The 25,000-nt window shown below is 34.1% G+C and overlaps 1 protein-coding gene across 18 annotated transcripts in view; it reads right to left on the minus strand.

The window, feature by feature from the left end:
• The window catches only part of LOC115209152 (polypeptide N-acetylgalactosaminyltransferase 1), a 612,460-nt gene that overhangs the window by 54,626 nt on the left and 532,834 nt on the right, over positions 1–25,000 (minus strand). For all 18 annotated transcript variants that reach the window (XM_036502255.1, XM_036502216.1, XM_029777469.2 and 15 more), the window contains 3 exons: positions 20,583–20,687; positions 5,860–5,962; positions 2,084–2,254 (listed from right to left, as the gene is read on the minus strand). In XM_036502255.1, coding sequence (XP_036358148.1) covers positions 2,084–2,254; positions 5,860–5,962; positions 20,583–20,687 — 379 coding nt within the window. The remainder of the gene's footprint in view (positions 1–2,083; positions 2,255–5,859; positions 5,963–20,582; positions 20,688–25,000) is intronic.

Below are 25,000 nucleotides of genomic sequence, written 5' to 3' on the forward strand. Positions count from 1 at the left end.
GTCCAACATGTCCATTGAAGTCACCAGCCACAAAGAGAAGGTTCCTGTCATTCATTAATGCGGTAGTCTGCAAGAGGGTGTCATAGAATCGATATATATATATATATATATATATATATATATATATATATATATATATAACACATATATATATATATAATATATATAACATATAATATACATATAACACATATAATACATATAACATATATATATATATAGAGACAAAATATATATTTATATCATTCAAGCACGGTAGTGGTTGAATATATTAAGTCCACCATTTTGTCAATTGCAGCAGCTTCCAAGCTTCACCACTAATTCACCTCTCAAATGAGTTAATAGTTTTACAGAGGACACCTCTTAAGTTACACTTTGGCATAAATAGTTTGGGATTTGGTTCAGTAGAAAAAATGTTACATCAAAATATCTATGACCTCAAGGTGGGCAGTAAGGCAGATATTCATCTTCAATTAACATAAATTTTTTAATTTTAAATTAGAAATATACTTTTCTTAGACTTAAATGATACAAAAATGCATGAGGAATTTAGAATTGCTAGTTGCATTGAATAAAAATTAGTAGATAAAGAGTTATAAGGTAAAATGTTATGAAATTTTATGTTAGTAAGAAAGGGAGTAATGCTGAAGCAATAAGAATAAAGAATATATTTCTAAAATGACTCTTTACATTCTAAGGCGGCAAGCTGGCAGCAATATTAGGGCGCTGGGTGAAATGCTTAACTGTATATCATCTGCCTTTACGTTTTGAGTTCAATTTCCGCCGAGGTTGACTTTGACATGCAGATTATTTGATTAATTTTTGTTCACTAAACACTTTCAAACTTCCGATGCTGGTAGAATGTCACATAGAACAGGTTTTACTCTTAACGTCTTTGACAAAATTTTGTATTTTAGTCAAAGAAATTGACTCCAGGACTTATTCTATGTAAGCCTAGTAGTCATTCTATTGGTCCCTTGTGCCAAATCACTAAGTTACGGGGATGTAAACACACCAGCAGCAGTTGTCAAGCAACGGTGGAGTTGGACAATCAGACAAAAAGACACACAAGCACACACACACACACACACACACACACATATATATATACGACTGGCTTCTTTCAGTTTCCATCTACCAAATCTACTCACAAGGCTTGAGCTGGCTCGAGGTACCATGCTGTGAGACTGACCCTGGAGCCATGTGGTTGGGAAGCAAGCTTCTTACCATAACTGTGCCTAAATCAAATTTTAATGCCTATACAGACTTAACAGAAGTGCATGTGAATATGGATACATATTTGTGAAGAGAACATAAATACTCTTCACAAATATATACATAAGTGAGAGAGGAATGAGTGTGTGTGTGAGAGAGAGAGAGAGAGAGAGGGGGAGAGGCAAATAGTATCGATGTTATTTCCTTTAGTACTAACTGATGTCCTTAAGAAAACTAAGCATGTTATAGAGATTCTTTCTTATTTTTCAATGAACAACAGGGGGGCTGCTTGTGTTTGAGTAGCAGACTATAAATTTGGGTAAAACATTACAATATCTATAGAGCAATAACATTTATATTTTTTGACAAAGTGCAAGGCGAATTTTTGTCGAAGTAGTGTACTATAAATTCCAGTATGATGGTAGTTTTCCCTGTTGATTCTGGAGAGATGAAATACCAAATCATGATGGAAAGAGAGCATAAAATTAAAAAAAAAAATTAGAAATACAGAAGCTTCTTATATAGCTTTGTTTCAGTAATATAAGAGTGGGCAAAAAGCAAGACAAAAACAGTAATGTAACCGTATATGTGTGTATGTATATTCATGTAAATAAATGTATGTATACACATATACAAAAGTGAACAAAGTGAGTATATTAATATTTCTTTTCACTGAATAGAGTTATATATTTTCGAAAGGTAAAACAAAACAAAAAATAAAATATAAAGAAAAAGAATCAATCTTCATTCTTAGAAATTTTATTTTTACAATTAAGAAAAAGAATCCTTTTATTTTGAATTATAATTTTATTTGTTTTTAGAATTTCACTTTTAAAGACTAGACAATAACATTTCAAACATAACTTACTTGGTCGGTAAAGCACGGTCACCATCTCTTCTCTGCATCTCTCTCTGAGGCACAGGATACCATCTGAAGTTTAGTTTCCAGTTAAAGCCACCCCAAGTCATGTCGGAACCAGTAATGTACTCAAATGTGTCATCACTAATTACATCAATTATTGGACATACCACAGATTTCCTGAGAGAAACAACAAAATGAAAAAAAAAATCTTATTACATGGGATAAAATAAAATAGAGTGAAAGTTGTAGAGAGGGTAGTAAAGTCTGGGTGATCTCAGCCAGTGATCTTAATTTATTCTAGATATTTTACTTATCTTTCTATTTTCCTTGGGGAAAGGAATGAATGCCACAAATCCCATTCCACTACCCTTTTATTATCAATAAAAGTTGAGTATCTGCTGACAGATACCTCCATTGAATGAAAGAAAAACATTTATCTATTCCAGTAACTGAATAAGCAATGAAAGGATAGATAAATATTTGTCCTTTATCATTTTCACAAGATGACTGAATAGGTAAAAAAGTCATTAAAATTTTGACATTTTTTAATGCTTAAACAGTTACTGAGGGTGTAACCTGTCCCTTGTCTAATGGGCTAAATTTGAGCACACTCATTTAGCTGTCATTAAAAGTATATATACTGACAATTAGTAATATGAAGTAGATTTATAGAACTGTGGTAAATTTATGAGAAATCCAACATGTTTTCTGTCCCTCTATGATACATTGACATAAAGCCACCACCTCCACCACATAGTGAAAGCCTTTTCTTTTTGCCTCTGTTCTCTTTCTCTTTGTCTTTCAAGTTACTTGGTAACCTCACTAGTGCTGGTGGTATGTAAAAGTTACCCAGAACACACTGTAAAGTGGTTGGTGCTAGGAAGGGCATCCAGCCATAGTAATCATGCCAAAGCTGATACTGGAGCTCAGTATAGCCCTGCATCTTGCCACATCTTGTCAAACAGTTCAATTCATGCTAGCATGGAAAATGGATGTTAAATGATGATCACAACATGTTTATATTCTAATGTTAACATTTGGCTGAAATAATGGTACTGAATTGTATTCCATTCATCTGGGAAGTTACTGAAAAATAATTTTACCTATTAGGGGATTTTCCTTGTACCCACATAACATCACAAATAAGCATTAGCCCAATAAACTACAGAGAGCATTGAAGGACAGACATCTTGCAACATCTTGTTGTTTGAGGTCTTATCAAGCAACTTTCTTCTCATTCTCCTACCACTAACTCATGGTATTTCCCTCATTCCAATAGCTATGCCATCAATCCTCATAATATCAATATACATATGCTATATTGCAACTGCATCACATCAAGTATTTCAATTCTGTGCATGTACATATATTAACTCAATTGCTGACATTTATCAATGGCTTCTGCCATTGCTTTGCTGTACCATGTTTTATAATTAATAGAACTGTTAGCTTTTTTGATGACATGGGTATGCTAGTGTTTATACAGAAAAATACCCACGTCTCTTATACAAGAATTGATCAATTGCTTCAATAATCAGTTGTTTCCTCAGTGTAATGACATTTAGTCTCTGAAAACCTAACATACCCAGACAGATCAAATATAAATCAAGATCAACAAATTAAATTTTACCCTCCCCCCCACATACACATAGAAAGAGATAAATTTTGGAAAAAATTAATAATGATTTGAATAATAAGAAAAAAAATGATTTAACAACAATAACAGACAACATACATAAGCAATTGTATTTTACTGACGAATCTTAATATATGCATTCATGTCACACTAACATTATTATAAAGCTATTTTGGTCATCTAAGTCATCTTTTCAAGCTATTTCAGACACAACTATAATCTAACATTGTTATTCAAGTCACAGAAGCAATATAAACAAGCCAGACTGCTTATCCTACCTTACTTATTATGGATTTGTCTTAACATTGCATTGGCTCTTTCAATTTCATGACAGTAAAATTCTTTCACAGAATGCATCAAAATTTCAGAATTAATATCATTCTCTGAGACTTATTACAGATTAACATTTCCATGGAAAACATCAAGAAAGAGACTAGACCACACCAGACCATAATATTTTGCAAATCACTTCACGTCAATGAATAATATTGCACTCAGAGAATCATATTCTACTAATCTCTTTGAGGACATGATTCAATAAAATAAGCTCTGGTTTAGCCTACTTTTACTTAATCATGCTTTCTCCTTCCTAATTCTACTGCTCTTTCTCTTGAGCATTTTCCATTTTATTATCACTGTTTGCCACAGCCATTAGGTTTATCACTTAGGGCTTATCTATAAACAAAATCCTCATCCTTTAATAAACTGAAGCTATTAAATACAATGAATGAGTTAAATATTTCAAGTAAATGTTAAAACATTAATGCTCATGGTTCTTTAATCTTATAACATTTATCAAGCAAAAGGACAAATTTTATGAGGCAAGAGGCAAAAATAAGCTTCAATGGTGAACTAAATGAGGATTAATGGATAATAAAATTCACAAATAATAAACTTCTCTTCAAGGAGATAGTTTGATAAATGATACTCTCCTTCTTGGTGATTCTCCTTCATATAATGTTGCTGTGTCATAAAGAAATTTTCTTTGCAATGCTGTGCTTCATGTTCAATCCCACAGCACAGCACTTTGGGCAAGTGCTTATCAAGGCTGCAACCCAGCCAAAGGCTTATTGTATTGATTTTATATTGCATATGTGAATAATAGCATCATTGGCTCACATATTTTATGAAAGTAAAACAAATACCACAAAACAGTTTATTGGTTTACTTGCAGCTGGTTACATACTGCCTTGCAATATATACACATGCAAACATATTTCAGACAGCTTTCAGTACAATCTTCATTGCCAAATTTCACTCATGAGGCACTGGTCAACACAAGGCTAGGGTTGAAATCAAATCTAAACCATGTGGCTACAAAGGGGATTTCTTAACCATGCAGCAAAATTCAGTGCCTGGAAACTATGCTGAAGCCTGTTGGAATCTGTGTGAATGTGTGTACCTCTACACAGACACTCACACAGAGACATGGGATGAACAGAAAGAAATTTTTGGGTTGTACATAAGTATCCAAATATATTTAGTCCTCTCCTAGTTACATCTTGTTGTACCAAGGTGGAATTGTCCCTTCTCCCTTTAAGAGATTGATAAATATCTGACAAAGTATTGGGGTTGATATAATCTACAAGAATCCTTAAAGGAATGCTCCAGCATTCAGTAACTGAAGCCAATAAATGAATAAAAGTGTATATACATGTGTGTGAATATATGTGTATACATGCTTGTATGTACATAAGTATATACATACACATAACAACATCTATTCTATTCTCTATGGTAACTAGGATAAAATATATATTTGAACCTATGTTGGTGTGAAAACCAGACATTAGAAACCCAGGAGTCACAATGAAGTTTCAGCTTCAAATAAATGAGATAAAATAACTCTTTCATTCTTTTGTGAACTCTGCATTTTAATCTTATTTAATACCCATGTGCATGAAGACACTAAAGAACTCATGGATGGTTTAAGCATCACACTGTTATATGCTAAAATATTTAAGCAGAAAAGTGAGTTTCATGCAAAAAAACAAAAAAAACAACAACAATAATTTGGAAGAACAAAAAAAAAACTTACAAGAACAAGGGGAAAAACCCTTTAAAAAATATGAATTAAATTAATAACATTGAAGATACAATTAATCACTTCAGATGTGGTTTCCTAGGTAAATGGAGTGGCACTTACCGATCTTTATGAATTTCTGCAATTAAAGGCTCTAGCCAACCAGGGGAACACTCACAGTGTGCATCAAGGAATGTTAATATACTACCTTTAGCCACAGCAGCACCTGAAAATAAAATAATCATATTATATATATTTATGTGTATAACTGGCACTATGTCGATTATGACAAGGGTTCCAGTTGATCCAATTGACAGAAGTGCCTGCTTGTGAAATTAATGTGCAAGTGGCTGAGCACTCCACAGACATGTGTACCCTTAACATAGTTCTCAGGGATATTCAGCATGACACAGAATGTGACAAGACTGGCCCTTTGAAATACAGATACTAATCATTTTTGCTAGCTGATTGGACTGGAGCAACATAAAATAAAGAGTCTTGTTCAAGGACACAACACGCCACCAGGAATTGAACTCATGACCTTATCATTGTGAGCTGAATACCCTAACCACTAAGCCATGCTCCTTATATATATGTGTGTGTGTGTGTGTGTGCATGTATACACACACACATAAAGTAAAGGTATCTGAATAAGGAATATATCTCAACATTTAAATGGACAAAAGTTCTCTAATAAATTTTTAAATAGATCTGATGTTGAAAACTTTTGTGCACTTTGATAATTCCATTGATTTCAGTAAATATTAAAGCATTAACCAGAATGTTAATGTGTGAGTGTGTATGTACTTGTCCATTCTCCACAGACCCTTTCTCTCTTCTACCAGCTAAACTACTGCCACTTCTTTTGACTAGCTGTTTTGCCCTTCACTATTGTAAGACTTTTACTTGATCTGGGGGTTAGGAAATATTGGCGGAATGCCAGTCGGTGCTACATAAGTTACTGGGTGACCATCTTATGCAGCCGAACAAATTACAGTTTCTACTTGGAAATATGTCCAGGTCTACCCTGTAATGATATTTGTAGTATACTCTGTAAACATTACATTTCAAAAGCTTCTAGCCTGTAGAGTCCATGTTTCTAAGGTATTAGTTGTAAGTGGAAAAATAAGCAAATTACACAGTCGAACTTTAAGTTGCTGGCTGATGTGCTATTTGTTCCAAACCACAGACAAGATAAAATCATTACCAGCATAGTTTGTCATCACTATCATCATTGTTTTGACATTTACATTTCCAAGGTTGTTTGGGCAAGACAGAATTTGTTGAGTCAGATGTCCTCTCTGGTATCAACCCTCACCTGGTTTCATTTACAACTATTACAGGGTATCAAGACAAGAAGACAAACTCTCTCCCGCCACACATGTAACAGGAAGTTCTTTCAGTTTTCATCAACCAAATCCACTCACAAAGCCTTGGTTAACCTGAGGCTATTGTAGAAGGCACATGCCCAATGCACAATGGGACTTAAATTGAAATTATAGGGTTGGGGAGCAAACTTCTCAACTATAGCTCTATATATATGTGTGTGTGTGTGCAAATTGAAGCTATCAAATACTCTTAAGATTATTTCATTCCTTAAATAGTTGCTAGTGCACTAAAGGCCCTGCCAAACAACACACCTCTTTCACTATGAAAATGTTGTCATTTTTTCCAACAAATGAACACAAGCTTGGCAGCACTGTTAGCATGGTGTGCAAATTGCTTGTGGCATTTTGTCCATCTTTACATTCTGAATTCAAATTTCACTGAGGTTGACTTTACCTTTCAATGGTAATGAAATATGTACTGGTTGAACTCTGGGAACAATGTAAACAATTTACTCCCACTCTCCAAAATTGCTGGAGAATTTGAAGCTATTATTTTCTCCACCAAATGAAGTCAGTGAGCTGGGAGAATTGTTAGCACGCCAGACAAAACGATTAGTCCATCTTAATGTTCTGAGTTCATATTCAACAAATTACTTTGAATTAAAATATAATTTTAAGGAAATATTAGTGAATTTCTTAAATTAATGTTTTCTGTTGTTGCCTCACCCTAAGTCATTCCTGATCCAGGACAGCTATGATCAAAGACACTGCAATCATGATCCTGATATATTTTACAGACACTATGTGATTAGGACCACATTATCAAATGCTCCCCACTTTTTTTAAGATGCCAGGGTGTCCATATGATAGAGATCTGGCTGCTACTTCTAACAGCCAGAATGATTTCATTGGTTCAAATGCGCAGTGTTTGAAGGCATTATTTTAAACAAAGACAGCTATAAAAAATTCTAGTGCCTTATCCCTATAAATGAGACAATAATATGAATAGAAAGGTATTATCATAAAAATTATGAGCCAAAAATAAGAGAGAGAGGGAGAAGAGAAAGGAAAGAAAAATGAACTGAATTTGTGGAATTTGGTGAAAAAATTAAGTAGAAATTATTAGAACAATCCACAGCAGATTTGATTTGATTTGAATAAAATTATTTAATCTATATTTTCTTTTCTTTAACAAAATGTTTGGAATACAATGCAACAGAAACATCAGCACATGCCAATGCCACAATTAGTTTACATCATGCCTAGATGAATGTTGCAATGGTACCTACATTTCAATTATATAATCACAAACAAGTAAAACGTATTGCTTTGATTAATGGCACATTTAAAAATATAGCAATTAGGTCCTAGAACTGTACCAATAAAACACCAATTTGACTACTCACTAATTGTTCATGTCATTTTTTTTCAGACTGTGTTACAAATTTATGATGAGATTAAAAATGTTGTGTTCCACTGCTTAAGAGAGCAAAGTAGCATATCTCAAGCAATGCATTCAAATAACTGAATGTTTGATAATAAATAATAGACTGACAAACTGCTATGACTACTTGTCATCTTACATAGTAGTAATCTTTGAGTGGCTTATTTGTCACATATATGTATTGACAGAAGTTCAACAATGGGAAATCATTTAGGATTATAAAATTCAGGTAATTTCATAAAATAATGTATTATAGAGCAACTTCGGTTCTTGACCATAATTTGTTCTGTTAGTCTATTCTAAAAACAAATTGTTTGAGATCCGAGTCATTTTTTCCCATTATAATTAATGTAAAAGAGATTAATTCATTTCCAAGCACCAGATAAATGCTTATTTACATGCTTATACTATATATTTCAGTATAAAAATATTTATTCAAACTGTAAATAACACACTATTTATTAGAAAGAGAGTGCCCTTTCATAGAAACTTCTGGTAACTGTCTTTCAGGGGTCTCTTCCCTTCTCTGTCTCTTTGGCACAGGTAAATCTTTCTCTGGGGTTTCTTTTCTTTCAGTAAAAACCTGTCCAATGTTAGCTGTTTTTGCCTGTGTTGTAAAATTTTTCTAAAATGAGACATGACATTGTCATTGAAAAAGGTTTGCTACCACTGTATCAGGGTGATATTTTCACAGAAAACTTAGCACATAACCCCATTTATCACAAATTTCTTTGAGTAAAGAACTTGGGACATCCTTCTTTCCTTCCTCCTCCTCCTCAGAAGACATTTTTTCAGTCAGTCTTTTGCTGTTCATTTTGAAGGCGTACAAGCTCTTTGGTGGTAAGCTCAGTATGGTGGTCTTCCACCAGCTCTTCAATATCTTCATTGTTGACATCCAAGCCCATAGTTTTTCCCTTAGAGACAATATCATCAACAATAGCAATTTCTTCAACAGCAGCAGTATTTGTAACTGTCTCAAACACCTCAAAGTTTTGTTCTGGTACAGTCTGGCCAAAGTTTCCTACATGATGAATTCATGGTTCTGTAACTCACTTGGTTCCATGCATAATCAATAAGATTAATACAATTCAGGATATTGAAATGATTTTTCCAAAATTCTCTGATAATTAACTGAGTGTGATTAGTGACTTAAAAACACTTTCGAAACAAGGCTTTCATATAAAGTTTCTTAAAGTTTGCAATGACCTGTTGGTCCATTGGTTGTGTTAGAGGAGTTGTGTTATATGGCAGGTATTTGACCTGAATAAAATCAAACTCTTCAACTAAGTCATCCTCCAAACTTGGAGGGTGAGCAGGAGCATTATCTAACACAAGAAAGCATTTTAGTGGCAATTTTTTTTTGCAGATATTTTTTAAGACTGGGCAAAAACTTCATGAATCCACTCAATAAAAAAAATTGTCTGGTTACCCAAGCCTTCGTATTAGCCCACCACATAACAGGAAATTTACTCTTCATAACAGTGTTTCTTTTGAAAACCTTTGGATTATTGGAATAGTAAATAAGCAAGGGCTTGACCTTGAAATCACCACTTGTGTTGCTGCATACCAAAAGAGTTTATCTTTCATTGACTTGTGCCCTGGCAAAACTTTTTCCTCCTTAGTAATATAGGTCCTATTTGGCATGCATTTCCAAAATAATCCTGTTTTATCCCCATTAAACACCTTTTGGGGAGATAACCTCCTTCCTCTATCAAGTCACTAAACTTAATCACAAATTTTTCAGCTGCTTCCTTGTTTGAACTCGCTGCCTCTCTATGCCTAATTACACTATGTATTTCACTTCTCTTCTTAAATTTCTCAAACCAGCTTCTACTAGCATTGGATTCAAAAGTATTACTTTCAGCACTTGTACCAGGGATTTTCTTTACTAGATCATTATAAATTTCTAATGCTTTCTCACAAATAACTGCTTCATTGATATTGTCACCTGCTGTTTCTCATTTATAAAAATAAGCAATAACTTTTCCATTCCTTTGAGTATCTTTGGTCTTTGTTAATTAATAACAGTCACTCCTTTTGCAACATCAGCTGCTTTTGTAATTTCCTTATTTTTTAGAATAGTAGATATTGTCGATTTAGGTACACCGTACTGCTCAATGAGATCTGACACACGATCGTCATTTTCGTGTTTTGCGATGATTTCTTTCTTCACTTCAATTGTTTTTCCCTCAACCTTTCTTTTTCCTTTACCAGTATCACTGCTAGCTTTTTTTGGAGCCATGACTAAGAGCTAATGAAGAGAAGAAAAAGGCACAGTACAATAAAACTGGAAAAGTAAAGCACAACACACAAATTTATACAACATGGTGGTCAACTCAGAAATGATTTGGTTTGGCAATGTTGTTCGAGAACCAAAATTTTGTTCGATAACCAAGGCATTTTCATCTCAAATTTTCTGTTCGAAAACCAATTTGTTCGACATGTGAGACATTTGAGAACTGAGATTGCTTTGTATTTCTAAATCAGTATGACAAAAAGCTCTTATGCAGAGTACAATTCAAATGGTTTTAAATAATATTGAGGAGGAAGAAGAACATAGATAATAAACTTCCTCTGCATCATATAATATTCATAGCAATCATGTCATTCTTTAAATAGTTGCTTGTGCCCTAAAGGTCCTGCCAATTAAAACAACACTCCTCTTTCAGTATGAAGATGTTTTTGTTATTTTCTTCAACAAATAAATGCAGAGCGCTGGAAGAATTGTTAGCATGGTGGGCAAATTACTTAGTGGCATTTTGTCCATCTCTACATTCAGAGTTCAAGTTTCAATGATGTCGAATTTCACTTTCAACATCAATGAAACATGTACCAGCTGAACACTGTGAGCAATGTAAACAATTTACCCAAAATTGCTGGCCTTTTGTCAGAATTTGAAGCTATTATTTTCTCCACCAAATGAAGTCAGTGAGCTGGGAGAATTAATAGCATGCCAGACAAAACGCTTAGTCCATCTTTATGTTCTGGGTTCATATTCCACAGAGGTCAAATTTGCCTTTCATCCTTTTGGGATCAATAAAATAAATACCAGCCAAGCACTGAGGTTGATGTAATCAACTATATCCTTCCCCCTCAAACTGCTAGCCTAGTGGTGAAGTTAAAAAGAATTATTTTCTCCACCAACTTCTGAAGCACTGACATCCATCAATCTTGACTCCAACCACCACTTCCTTCAATCCTATTATACTCTACAAAAACACAAATCCAATATCTTGCCTTAACTACTGTCATCAACTATCCTCACTGCATGCTCTATACCAGCTTCAACTAAAAAGTGAAGTCTGCAGCTAATACACAACCTATCTTTTCTACTACATGTGTAACTCAAAGAGATTGTTTTTCAATTATATCTTTTAACTTCATTAATATTTATCTGGTTTAAGGTAGTGACCTGGCAGAATCATTAGCATGGTGGGCAAAATTCTTAGTAACACTTCGTCTGTCTTCACATTCTGAGTTCAAATTATGCCAAGGTCAACTTTGCCTTTCATCCTTTCAGGGTTCTTAAAATAAATATTAGTTGAGCACTGGAGTCAATGTAATTGATTCACTCACTTCTCCAAAATTGCTGGCCTTGTGCCAAAATTTGAAACCAATATTTATCTGGTTTCTTGAATATTCCAGTAACAATTCAGTTTACCTCATTTGTTGCCTTGATATCATCAACTGAAGTGTTTGGCTTTCTATAAAAAAAAAATCCTCAAACCTTCAGTCTTCTCAATTTTTCTTTTATATGTAACTTATCATAAACAGAAATGTTTGAGTTTCTAAATAACCCATGCCAGTTTATCACTTTTCCTCTTTCTTAGATTGCCTCCTGGATGTTATATTCCTAAAGACAGCTAATTTCTTTTCATCTTACATCACTACCTAACTCTCACTAGTTACACTATATTCAAATATATTGAAACACCATCAGAATATCTAATTTTCCTAGTTGTTGATAGTTTGTACTAAGTCAGCTCTGATTGACCAAACCTATATGCCTACGTAGGGTGAGATTCGTGGGAGATTTGGTTGGCCAAGCAACCACATTAAGACTTTTGTGTTGGCTCAACTTTCAATGTGTGTTTGTGTGGGTGGTTAGTGAATGTGTATACAGGTTTGTTTGTATTTTCTCTTGCTTGTGTTTGTATATTTATATGTGGGAATATTGTTGTTTAACTCAAGGCTAATTCTGATTAAACAGATCTATAATCTTTTTCATTTCTTTTTTCCTTTTTTCAGTCACAAAGATAACTTTATCCAAAGTTCTTCTCTGTTTTTAAGATAATGTGATTTGAGGGATTTGGCAGCTATTTACAACACAACTGACCATGAGAAACCTCCCTCATAGGTTCCCTCTCCAAGTGTCTCTGAAGGCATGGAAACCATAAGGAATATTGAACACATCAAAATACCAAAATTAACCTTTGCTTTCAAAAAGGATAATAGTTAATTCTCCATGGTGTATGGAATGACAAACCACTTTCAATCACTACTGGTGCACTAAGCAGCATCAAGATTCAAATCTTCAGCCTGATAAAGAAAGCTTCAGACAGAAAAATCTTTACTCTTTGACCTACTTTCTTTTATATTGCTCATTCTTTTATTGATACTGCAACAGGCAGTTCACTTCAAAATTTGCTAGAAGTCCTTCCTCTCCACTTCTGAACTTCTTACTAGCCTTACTAAAAGCAAATAGGATTTTCCAGTTAATCAGCTTTATTTACATTTTACATTTCCTAATGAGAGAGAGAGAGAGAGGCAGTGCTTCCTGGTTCTATAAAAATGGAAATTCTATAAAATCTAATTGCTCATAAAATGAAAGACTAGATTAGAGTGAAATATGCCATGAAGCTTGACATGTCACCCAGCTTGATGCCAAATCAGACTGGGTAAATATATTCAGCTTCCATCACCTGCCAGATTAAATTCTTTGTATCTATCATAAACTGCATTAACAATAAACTTGCATGTATATCATTAATTAGAAGCATCTAGTTTAGTTTCACTTTAAAAATCAATTTTATCCATAAGAGTTAATAAAACAGATGTGTTCAAAACTATTTTTTTTCCCTATGATGATTCTCCAGATACTTGCCTTTTCTTTCGTGCACACACATATGCACAAACAAAAGTTTTCATATCCCACCTGCCAACCAATGGAAGTTAGGTCATTACAACAACCCAGCATAAGTGGTTCACATACAAGTCACGCTACCACCTACTTGTCCAACAGAAGACTAATAAACCAAGCATACATGTTCTGCATGTAAAAGCTGTCAACAAATTCTGTCAGTTTTATCATAATATTTTTCTAATTTCTTCTAGACAGATTGAATTGTCATCCACAATTTTAGCAACAATGCTTAACAAGAATATAGATATAAGCCATCACCAGCTCACGATCAGAGTTTCTATGCACATAGTAACTACCTTCTAAAATAAAATATATTCAAAAATAGAAACCTATCAAAGCAGAACCAGCTACAATAAGTAAATAAATAAATATATAGTAAAAATAAAATAAATAAAATAAAATTTTCAAAAAAATTAATACAAAAGCAAATTTGATATCAAATAGCTTTATGTTTAGATTTTTATAACTCTTTTTAATACTATAACATAATAGAAAAAAAGTTAAATATAACAGTGACTTGGGAGATTTTATTTAAACATAGATTCTACACCATAATATAGCTTTGATATAATACTAAAATTATATCTGACCAGCACAGAAAATCTAAGTTCAATCAGTGATGATAGTAATGGTAATATTCAAATATAATCAACTTGGATATATTCACCACCACCCAGCCAAATATTTAAGCATACTTCTTTTGCTTTAAATCAATTCATGGGGGAGATAAGTAACTGCTGGCTGTTTTGTAAAAATGCTCAGAACAAATCAATTTTTTGTTACTCAGCTATATTATAAGAATGGAAACTATTATTAAATTGATACAAGCAGAAATATGATACACACAGAGTACAATCCAATGGCTGTAGCAATCTTTGATAATGTGATATTGGATCTTCTAGAAATAGAAGGTCTAATTCAGTACAGTATGATACCTAGCTCACAGGTATTCATACCAAATCCTCTAAATGGAATTTCTTGTGCCAGATCAGAGAATGTACGAGGGACGTTCAATAAGTAATGCCTCTGACCCACTTGCAGTTGTTTGATCTAGCTGAAATTTTGCATGTGCAATTATTTATATCTCTATAGAGTAAGTGGCAAATTACAGCTCTGAATTAATTGTGGTTTCTGATTTACAGGTGTTTGAACCGAGTCAAGTGTGAAATGGAGCCTGTTGAGTGTCGAGCAGTGATCCGGTTTTTGTATTTGAAAGGACACACACCACGGGAGACTTTTGATGAAATGAAAGTAACTTATGGTGATGATGCCCCATCATATGACCTTGTAAAACGCTGGCATCGTGAATTCAAACATGGTCGGAACTCTGTGGAAACAGCTCCCAGATCTGGTCGCCCCTTCTGCCATTGATGAGGCATCTGTCCGTCAAGTTGAGGATGCCATTTTGGAAGATCGACGCATAATTATTCGCCAAATAGCCCATGAGGTCAAGATTAGTACCGGGTCTGTGGAAACTATCATTCATGACCATTTGCATATGCAAAAGGTGTCTGCCAGATGGATTCCCAGGTTGCTCACGCCTTTTCCAGAAGCAAGAACGCGTCGAGTGCTCGAGGGTGAATTTGGAGATGTGCCAAGAAGATGAGTCAAAATTTTTCAAAAGACTGATTACACAGGATGAAACCTGGGTCCATCACTATGATCCAGAGACCAAAGCCCAGTCAATGCAGTGGAAGCACTGTGACTCACCCCTCCAAAGAAGGCAAGGATGCAGCCCTCCTCTGGCAAGGTCATGCTCACAGTCTTCTGGGACCAGGACGGAGTAGTGATGAAAGATTTCCTGCCAAAGGGTACCACAATTGCAGGAGCCTATTATGCTTCACTTTTGAGGAAATTAAGAGAAGCTATCAAAATCAAGAGGTGGGGCAAGATCAGCAAAGGCATCCTCCTCCTGCATGACAACGCTCCGGTGCACAACTCGCTTGTCGCCAGATCAGAAGCACAGGCGTATGGCTATGAACTCCTCCCCCATCCCCCTACTTTCCTGACCTTGCACCCTCTGATTTTCACCTCCTCCCAGTCATGAAGTTGTTTTTGAAAGGAAAGCGTTTCCCAGATGATGCAGCCTTGATTTCTGAAGTCACGTTCAGGTTGGAGGACCAAGCTGGGGTCTTCTACAAAAACGGTCTCCAGAGCTGCATCAAACAATGGGAGAAATGCGTAACTCTGGGTGGTTCCTATGTAGAAAAAGACTAATAACTGTGCCAAGTTTCGTTGCTCTACTGCTATGGGAAGTGGGTCAGGGGCATTACTTATTGAACGCCCCTCGTACATTGCTGCAGAATGGTTGTCTAATCTTCCATTCTGCTCTACTCTAAGAAACTGGAACTATGCAATAACACTTAATAAACTGAGTTATTTGCAGCATTTTCATTTTTTTTTTTCCATCTGAAGTATAGCATCCATTTCAGTAATATATATCTACTGAGGAAAGTCAGTGTTCTGGGTTCAGTCCCACTGCACAGCACTTTGGATAAATGTCTTCTACTATAGCCTCAAGCTGACCAAGACTTGTGAGTGGATTTGGTAGAAGGTAACTTAAAGGAGCCTGTCATAAGTGTTTGTCTTTGTATCTGTGTTTGTACCCAACCGCCACTTGACAACTGGTGCTGGTATATTTATGTCCCCATGACTTAGTGGTTCGACAAAAGAGACTGATAGAATAAGTATCAGACTTTATGAAATAAATACGGGGTTGATTCATTCAACTAAAATGTCTTCAAGGCAGTACCCCAGCATGGCCACAGTTTAATGACAGAAACAAATAAAAGACTAATGATAAAGATATAGTCACTGAGCAAGTGATAGACACATAACTGATCCCCAGCTTGTTACTCAGTTCACACAAACCAATTTTAGAAACCAGTTTTTCTTCCAATAGGAATTCAAGGAGAAGTTATGATGTTAATTACTCAACATAGCCAAAATGGCTCGAGCTGCTTACAATTGCATTTCAATGAGACCTTTAACGCTTTCAAGTGAAAGTTAATTATCAGATTTTTTTGCGTAATTTTCTGCTTTTATTATTATTTCAGAATGATGGAAAATATTCACTCAACGAAGGAGGAAATACACACACACACACACACACACAGACACATAGATGTGTGTGTGTGCAAGTGTATACAAGAGTAAATGTAATTATGTGTTTGTATATGTTCCCACTTCACTCTGCCTCACCATCTGCCGTTTTATCTCTGCTTCAATATCATTATCTTTCCTATCTCTTCACAATAATTTAATCTTTTATCATAAATGTATCTCTGTGGTTGTTTGATGTATTGTACATATCAATCTTTCTGTCCTTCTCCAATCCTACTTCTAATACCCTGTCACCTGTACCTCCTTCTAATGGCTATTTCAGGAATTTATAGATACATTTCCATCCAACTTTCAGACTCTTCTCAGTTCATCATGACTTTCTTCAGTTTGCTAATCTCTCCTTATTTTAATATATTTTAGACTCTTATAGTAAAGCAATATTTTACTTGTGATAATATTTTTATGCAGTACCTACAGTTAAAATTTTGATTAGCTCAGTGAACCTGCTGTCAAAATTTAAGTAGCTCACCTCTGGTTATAAATCAATATCATAGTCTACTGAATCATCGACTCAAATTACAGAGCAGTATACTGGGTTGGCAAGAAAGTATTTTCGGTTTTTTAGTGTGAAATAAAAGTAATTTTTTTTTCATACAAAGAATGAACTTTAATCAATTATATATTTTCCATTTTGTTTGATGACTTTTTGCCATCTTTCTGGCAACTTCATGATTCCGCGCTCATAGAACTTCTGGCCCTTATCACCAAAAAACTGAGGCAAGTGCGATTTCAGGTTATCACTATTGAAAGTTTTACTATTCAAAGAAGTTTATAAACTTTAAAATAAATGGTAATCTGATGGTGCAGGGTCAGGACTATAGGGTGGACATGACATCACTTCCCAACAAAGGCCTCCAATAATTTTTCACAAGTTAGCAAAGACGTGTGGTCTAGCATTGTCATGGTGGAACACAATTCTCTTGCGATTTGCCAATTCTGGTAATTTTTCTTTGATTGCTTCCTCCAGTTTCATTAGTTGCTGACAGTAAAGATCTGAATTGATCATTTGGTTGCTTGGAAGCAGCTCAAAATACACAACACCTTTGTAATCCCACCAAATTGACAGCATGACATATTTTTTTATGCAATTCAGCTTTCAATGTGGTTTGTGCTGGTTCATTATGCTTAGACCATGATTGTTTTCGATTGATATTATTGTAGACAATCCATTTTTCATCATCAGTGATGATTCATTTCAGAAAAAAGGTTCATTTCATTGCGTTTGAGATGCATATCACAAATATTGATTCATTGTCTTAAATGAATCTCTTTCAATTTATGTAGAACTCAAATATTGAGCTTCTTAACAAGTCCAAGTCATTTTAAGTGATTTTCAATTGTTGTGTGTGATACATTTAACCTCTCTGCAATCTCTTGCACAGTTATATGACAATCAGATTCAATTATGGCTTTCATTCAGTCATCAACTTCAGTAGGTCGACCGGAACATTGGTCATCTTTGAGTGAAAAATCTCCAGAATAGAATTTTAAAAGCTATTTCTGACATGTGTGTTCTGTCAAGCAATCAAAACCATAAACTTCACATACCTCTTTGTGAGCCTCAGCATCTTTCTTGCCGTTACAGAAATAAAAAAGCAAAATATGGTGAAAATGTTTGTTTTTGCACTCCATGTTAAAATTGACACTGAACTTACAACTGTAAACAAAATTACATGCAATTTGCTTCTAAAGTAAGCTAAAAGTAATGACTAACAAATGAGAAAAGGAAAAGATAAAAAGACTGACAAAAGTCATTCAAAAAAATCTATCTATTTGCGAAAAACGAAATTACTTTCCTGCCAACCCAATATAATCCTTTATGTCATAAAAAACCCCCAAAAAACAACCTTTATTAATTAGTCAAAAGTGGAAGGCAGCACCTATGTTCTATACAAATAGAGAGCCTCTAAGTGGTCACATGACCTGCTAAACCAGCCCAAATCTCTCCTAAATCATAACTAATCTACCCCTATATTTTTTTAAAGGGATAATATAGTCATAGATACACTATGTCTGGAAAACAAAAGGATGAATTATAATATCTTTGATGATAGGACTTTTCAAATCCTGCATAACATAGAGCTAAACAACAAATTAAAAAAGACTAAAAATAGTTGCATGGATAAGCTGTGCAAAAACGATAAAACAAATTATCGTACAAGTTCAAGAGATGTGTGTATATGAGAGAGAGAGAGAGAGAGAGAGTAACTGTATACATAGATGTGCAATTGAGTGTCAAATATTGAAATGATTACCAAGAATAAATAAATATAGATAAAGCCAAAAAACAAAAATAGAAAATAAAAATAGAAGTTTTAGCAGTGGGGTACTTAATAAAGTTGAAGGGAATGAGCTGTGTGTGTGTGCATGAGAGAGAGAGAGAGAGAGAGAGAGAGAGAGAGAGAGAGAGAGAGAGAGAGAGAGAGAGAGAGAGAGAGAGAGAGTAACTGTATACATAGATGTGCAATTGAGTGTCAAATATTGAAATGATTACCAAGAATAAATAAATATAGATAAAGCCAAAAAACAAAAATAGAAAATAAAAATAGAAGTTTTAGCAGTGGGGTACTTAATAAAGTTGAAGGGAATGAGCTGTGTGTGTGTGCATGAGAGAGAGAGAGAGAGAGAGAGAGAGAGAGAGAGAGAGAGAGAGAGAGAGAGAGAGAGAGACCCAGTCAGAGATCAATAATGAAGTCCACATTCCACTTCTTCACTCTACAAGATGTACGTGTAAAAGAGAATTACTCAGTTAAGTTTGGTGTGGTGTATGTTTTTGTTGCATCTTATTGTACCACCAGTTTAAGGGAGGATGTCTCAACAACTAGGATGGAGGAAGTTTTCTCTGATTTAATTCTCATTCAGAGTTAATGCCCTTCTAGATGGGTAACTCTTGGGTTTATTGATCAGGTCAGTGCACACTCAACAAATTTCAGCTTTAGTTCAAACAGTTTTTCAGTCAAATTTAGGCACACTTCAGCACAGATGTGACAGTGTGGTTAAGAAATCCACTTCAGACACACATGGTTTAGAGTTGAACTTATCAGTGTTGGCTGGTGCCTTCTATTATAGCTGCAGGGTTGACTAAAGACTTGCGAGTAAAATTTGGTAGACAGAAACTGGAAGAAGCTTAGAGTGTATGAGTGTGAGTATTTTTCCTTGTCATTATGTGTGTACTAACTAGTCATCATAAAAACAATATTGCATGTTATCAATAATCTATGAAAGCATGCCTGGCTACTGAGCTGGTCATTGTTTGAAACGGATGAGAGTTGGTGACAGGAACAGCATCCAGTCATAGAAAAATGAAATTTACCTCAACAAAATTTCATGTAAACTATGCAAGCATTGAAAAGTGGATGTAAAACTGACTGATAAAGAGGATGATAAATGTGCATATTTATAAGAGACAAAGAGAGAGAGAGAGAGAGAGAGAGAGAGAGAGAGGGGGTGTGTGACAGAGAAGAATATAAATAATTTATTAAATAGCAAGATTTTAAAATTGTTATCTAATTGAATTAATTCTTATCTTGGTTCTGTCAATATTAGTCCTGCAGATTTAGTTGAGAATTTGTCAGTCAATATGCACATGTCCAACATATTTTAACTTTTCTAAACAAAAATTTTATTGCTTATCTGTGGGAATGATACATTAAAATAACAAAAATATTTTAAATGCTGAAAGGAGAGAATACATCAGAACTAATTCTTGGCAGAATTTTGAGAGTGGAGCCAAAAATAAAGGTATAAATCTAAATAATAATGAAGAATAATTTATAGAAAATTAAAGGTTCTGTTTTAATTAACTTACCTTTTAATCGGGCCCTGATCAATCCTGTTCTTTCTTCTAACCGAACAATATGTACTTTTGCTCCTAATTTGGCAACATAATCATCTAATTTCTTCCCTAAGTAATCTGGAAAAGGAAAACAAATTAGGTAAATAACTCATACAAGTAAGAATAAGCTCATAATTAAGCAACAGTATTTTATTATGTAGGTAGAAGGCTAGAAATTCCTTTTGTGGTGGTAGAAGGCATTTTAATTGATAAAATTGACCCTAGTACTTGACTGGTAAGTTATTGAACCTAGAAGGTAAAGTGGATCTTGGCAGGATTTGAATTTAGAATACAAAGAACCACATCAAATACTGACAGACATTTTGTTTGACGCTCTAATGACTCTGTGAATCCTATCACCATCATCAACAATAATGCCACTGCTGTCACTATCATCATCACTATTACTATCATAGAGATCGCTATAATTGTGATGTCTTTTGTAAGAATATTTTCTAATATATTCCAAGCATATTTCTTTTCTTTCTGCATCCTTTTGTTTAGTTTCAAGAAGGTGATATACAAGAGAGTGACAGCAAACCAAATAAGCCTTCATATGCCTTGTTTAGGGGACAGCAGCAAGAAGTTCAAGGTAAGTGTCTCACCTCTTTGATCTTATTACTGAAGAATAATTCTCAGGATAACTATGACTTTAATACAAAGCATTGCTATCAGGATCTGAAGATTACAAGGGGTGACAAGCCACAGAAATTAAAATTATTTAATATGGAAGAAGTATATTGCAAAGTTGCATTGGGAGAGTAAAATGCATTGTTGTAAGGATAATGAATTTTTGCACAAACATGAAAATTTCAATCTGTAGAGAGAGGAAAAGAAGTACTGAAGTTCATACTTTTCTCAAGGTCAATATGAAGCAGTTTTATACATATATATATAGAGAGATATATATGTATACATACATATATATATATGTATACATACATATATATATATATATATAGAGAGAGAGAGATATATATATATATATATATATATATATATATATATATATATATATATATATATACATATACATACATATATATATACACACATATACACACACACACACATAAAATAATGAAAACATCTAGCATCATAATTTTGAAGTATCTATAAAACTGTCAAAAGCTTGTTTATTTTTAGGTTTTTTATTTATTTATTATTAGTGTTGCTTAATATGTTTTGCTAAAATTGCAGTTTCTTTTCAGATATCATCATAAAAAGCTAATTAAAATTCATTAAATTGACGGATCTATTGGACTTTCAGAGAGGTCAAATTGTTGGTGCATGAATAGCAGGTGCTAGCATAGCAAAAACAGCCGAAATGTTTGGTGTATCAAGAAGTACTGTCTTGAAAGCAATGACAGCCTTTGAGAAAGAGGGAAAAACCTCCTTGTCGAAACAAAACTCCGGAAGAAAACCAAAGCTTTCAGACAGGGACCGTCGGACTCTTACATGAATTGTTAGAAAGGATCAGAAAAGTACAAAACTGTTCACACAAAGCTGGATTTCATGGTAGGGCTGCAATCAGAAAACTACTTCTTTCAAAAACAAACACTGCCAAGCATTTAGAGTGGAGTAAAACCCCACAGAATTGGTCCCTAGAGCAGTGGAAGAATGTTATTTTCCTGGACGAGTCATCTTTTACCTTATTTCTGACCACTGGCTGAGTATACATGTCGAGAAAGCCAAAAGAGGCTTTGACCCAGGCTGCTTTCTTCCAACTGTTAAATATGGAGAAGGATCTTGTGATGATCAGGGGTGTATATCTTGGAAATCCACTGGCCCAATGGTTTCCCTTCATGACAGAATTAATAGTCAAGGCTATTTAAGCATTTTATCTGATCAAATTCATCCTATGGTTGTGCAACTGTTTCCGAAGGAAAACACAATCTTTCAGGATGATAATGCACCAATTCACACAGCTAAACATCTTATCTGGCCAACACAATCCACAGATCTCAATATTAGTGAACATTTTGGTGCATTTTAGAAAAACAAGTAAGGAGCCAATATCCTCCACCACCATCACTACAAGAACTGGAGACTGTTTTAGCTGAAGAATGGACAAAAATTCTTTTGGAAACAATTCAAACTTTGTATGAGTCCATACCTCATGGAATTCAAGCTGCAATTACTGCCAAAGGCAGTCCTACCCCATTTTAAAATAAATTTGTTTGAGATTTTAAGGTGTTTCCATTATTTTGTCCAACCCCTGTGTATATACATACACATAAAATTTCTTTGACGAAGTCTAACAACTTCAGGGTCAGAAAAAAAGTATTGCGATATAAAATGAAGTAAACCAGATGTAGAATTCATTAACCAAGAGTTCATCATCACACTAAAGCATCTGTACTGTGTAATGTTTACAGTATATCTGAAACACTGAGTTCTTACATGGAAAGTTTTAAGGAATAGAAAATGACAATGACTAGTCCAGCTGTGTGTACAAACAACTGAACTACCTACTCATTGTAGAAGATCATAAATGGATGGGTTTCTGCAGATTTGTGTACCTTTAATGTAATACACAGGCAGAATGAGCAGGACAGTGTGACACGGTTGGCCTTTTGAATTATAGATGTAATCTGTATGGCAGGTTTTTACAGATTCTGTCTATTAAATTTTACTCACAAGGTTAGCTTGACCTGAACTTATGGCAAGATGTCATGTCTGACTAAGTCAGAGATCTTGAGATCTTGGAAAGCAAACTTCTTTATCACTCAACCAAACTTGTGATGAACTCTGACATATAAACATATAGACACAGTCACCAAAAGTATGAACTTTGTGCGATTCAGTGGATAAAGTATTAAATGTTTAGGGTACATACAAAATATCTACACTGATAAATTTATTCATAAATTCTGAATTCAAATCAACTAGTGCTTTTGTTTTCATTTTCCATCTTTTGGTCAGTTCACATAATTCTTCTTTGCCTCAGTTTACCTAGCTGAGGAAATGAGGCTTTTATCCACTTCAGATTAATGTTCTGAGCAAAGCAAAATTTATAGGTTATATGGATCCTAGTAATTTATGAATGGATTAATCTAACAATGTATATGAAAGAGAAGATAATGCCAGAGTGTCCTCACATGAATATTTTATGAATATAGGAATAATCATTTAGAGAGCCAAGCTAGATGGTGATAAATTACCATCCTTCAATTTGTAACAAAAATAGTAACCAGAAAAACATAAAACTATATTAATTAATTTGTTTTAGTTGTTGAAGGCATATTATCCACAGACAACAAACTTTGAGGTGATCTGTTTGTCAGTTATACAACTGAGAGTTGATGTTCTACTACTCTACTACAAAGGAGCTTCTTAGATTAGACTAAAGTTTTTACAAATGTGGGTGGTTTGTTTTAAGGAAAACCAAAGGAGAAGAATCAAGATGACAAATGAAGATTCAGCTTCAAAATGAAATTAAGTTTTTTTTTGTGTTTTGATGAACTTTCCTCAATAATATTTTCTTATCAGACCTCCATAGCTAAACAATAACAATTGACAGCAATTGTAGGACCTTTAAATAAAGAGAGACGTCTCTACCAGTTTATAATTTATTACTAATTTTACTATTATAAGAATTCCAATTATTTTAATTTCCTCATCATGTATCATGATTAGATTAATTATTCTCTAGTCCAAGTAGTTAATTGAGTGGTCATTTGTTATAACTTTAATTGAAAGAGAAAGCCTGAAGATCCTTCACTCATTGATCGATCTCAAACAAATGGTTTGTGTGTTAAATTGTTGCAGTTTTATGTCTGGTGGGGAATTAAAGTGAGTAAAGAAATATTTACTTTGAAATACTCTTCTAGAGAAGAAGTACTGACCAAAATATTTTGCAAAGAGTCTAGTAAGTAGGACATAATACTAGTTTCTAATGAGTAGGTTTAACTAAAAGTGAAACAGGAGAGAAGCTTCAGTAAACATTGACATTGGGTGCAATTTATGATGATAATTTTTTCAAGTGGTTATTGACTAAGTTATATAGTTTGGTGAACAGATAGCAATTTTCCATTTGCTCCCATATTACATCATTTCAGCAGTGAAGTAAAGGTTTCAATGATTTTTACTAAAACTCATGGTTTTGACAAGTGAGTAAAATAACCATTTATGTCAGAGAAATATAGGACGAGAGAGAGAGAAGAGAGAGAGATAAACTTCCATTATTGATAGCTCATTATCTTCAGTATTAGTTGTAAAGTGAAGTCAGGAGTTCTTGAATAAAATCTTATGTCTAAATTTTTAAATCATTTAAAAGAAATGTGATATGCAGCTTTTTTAGCTTAGAGATATATCGAACAAGGATACATGGGGAAAAGATGGTAAATATAACAGTGTCTTCTTACAGACTGGATGACATGCTGAAAAGA

The sequence above is a fragment of the Octopus sinensis genome, linkage group LG1 (assembly GCF_006345805.1).
Source record: "Octopus sinensis linkage group LG1, ASM634580v1, whole genome shotgun sequence".
Taxonomy (NCBI): domain Eukaryota; kingdom Metazoa; phylum Mollusca; class Cephalopoda; order Octopoda; family Octopodidae; genus Octopus; species Octopus sinensis.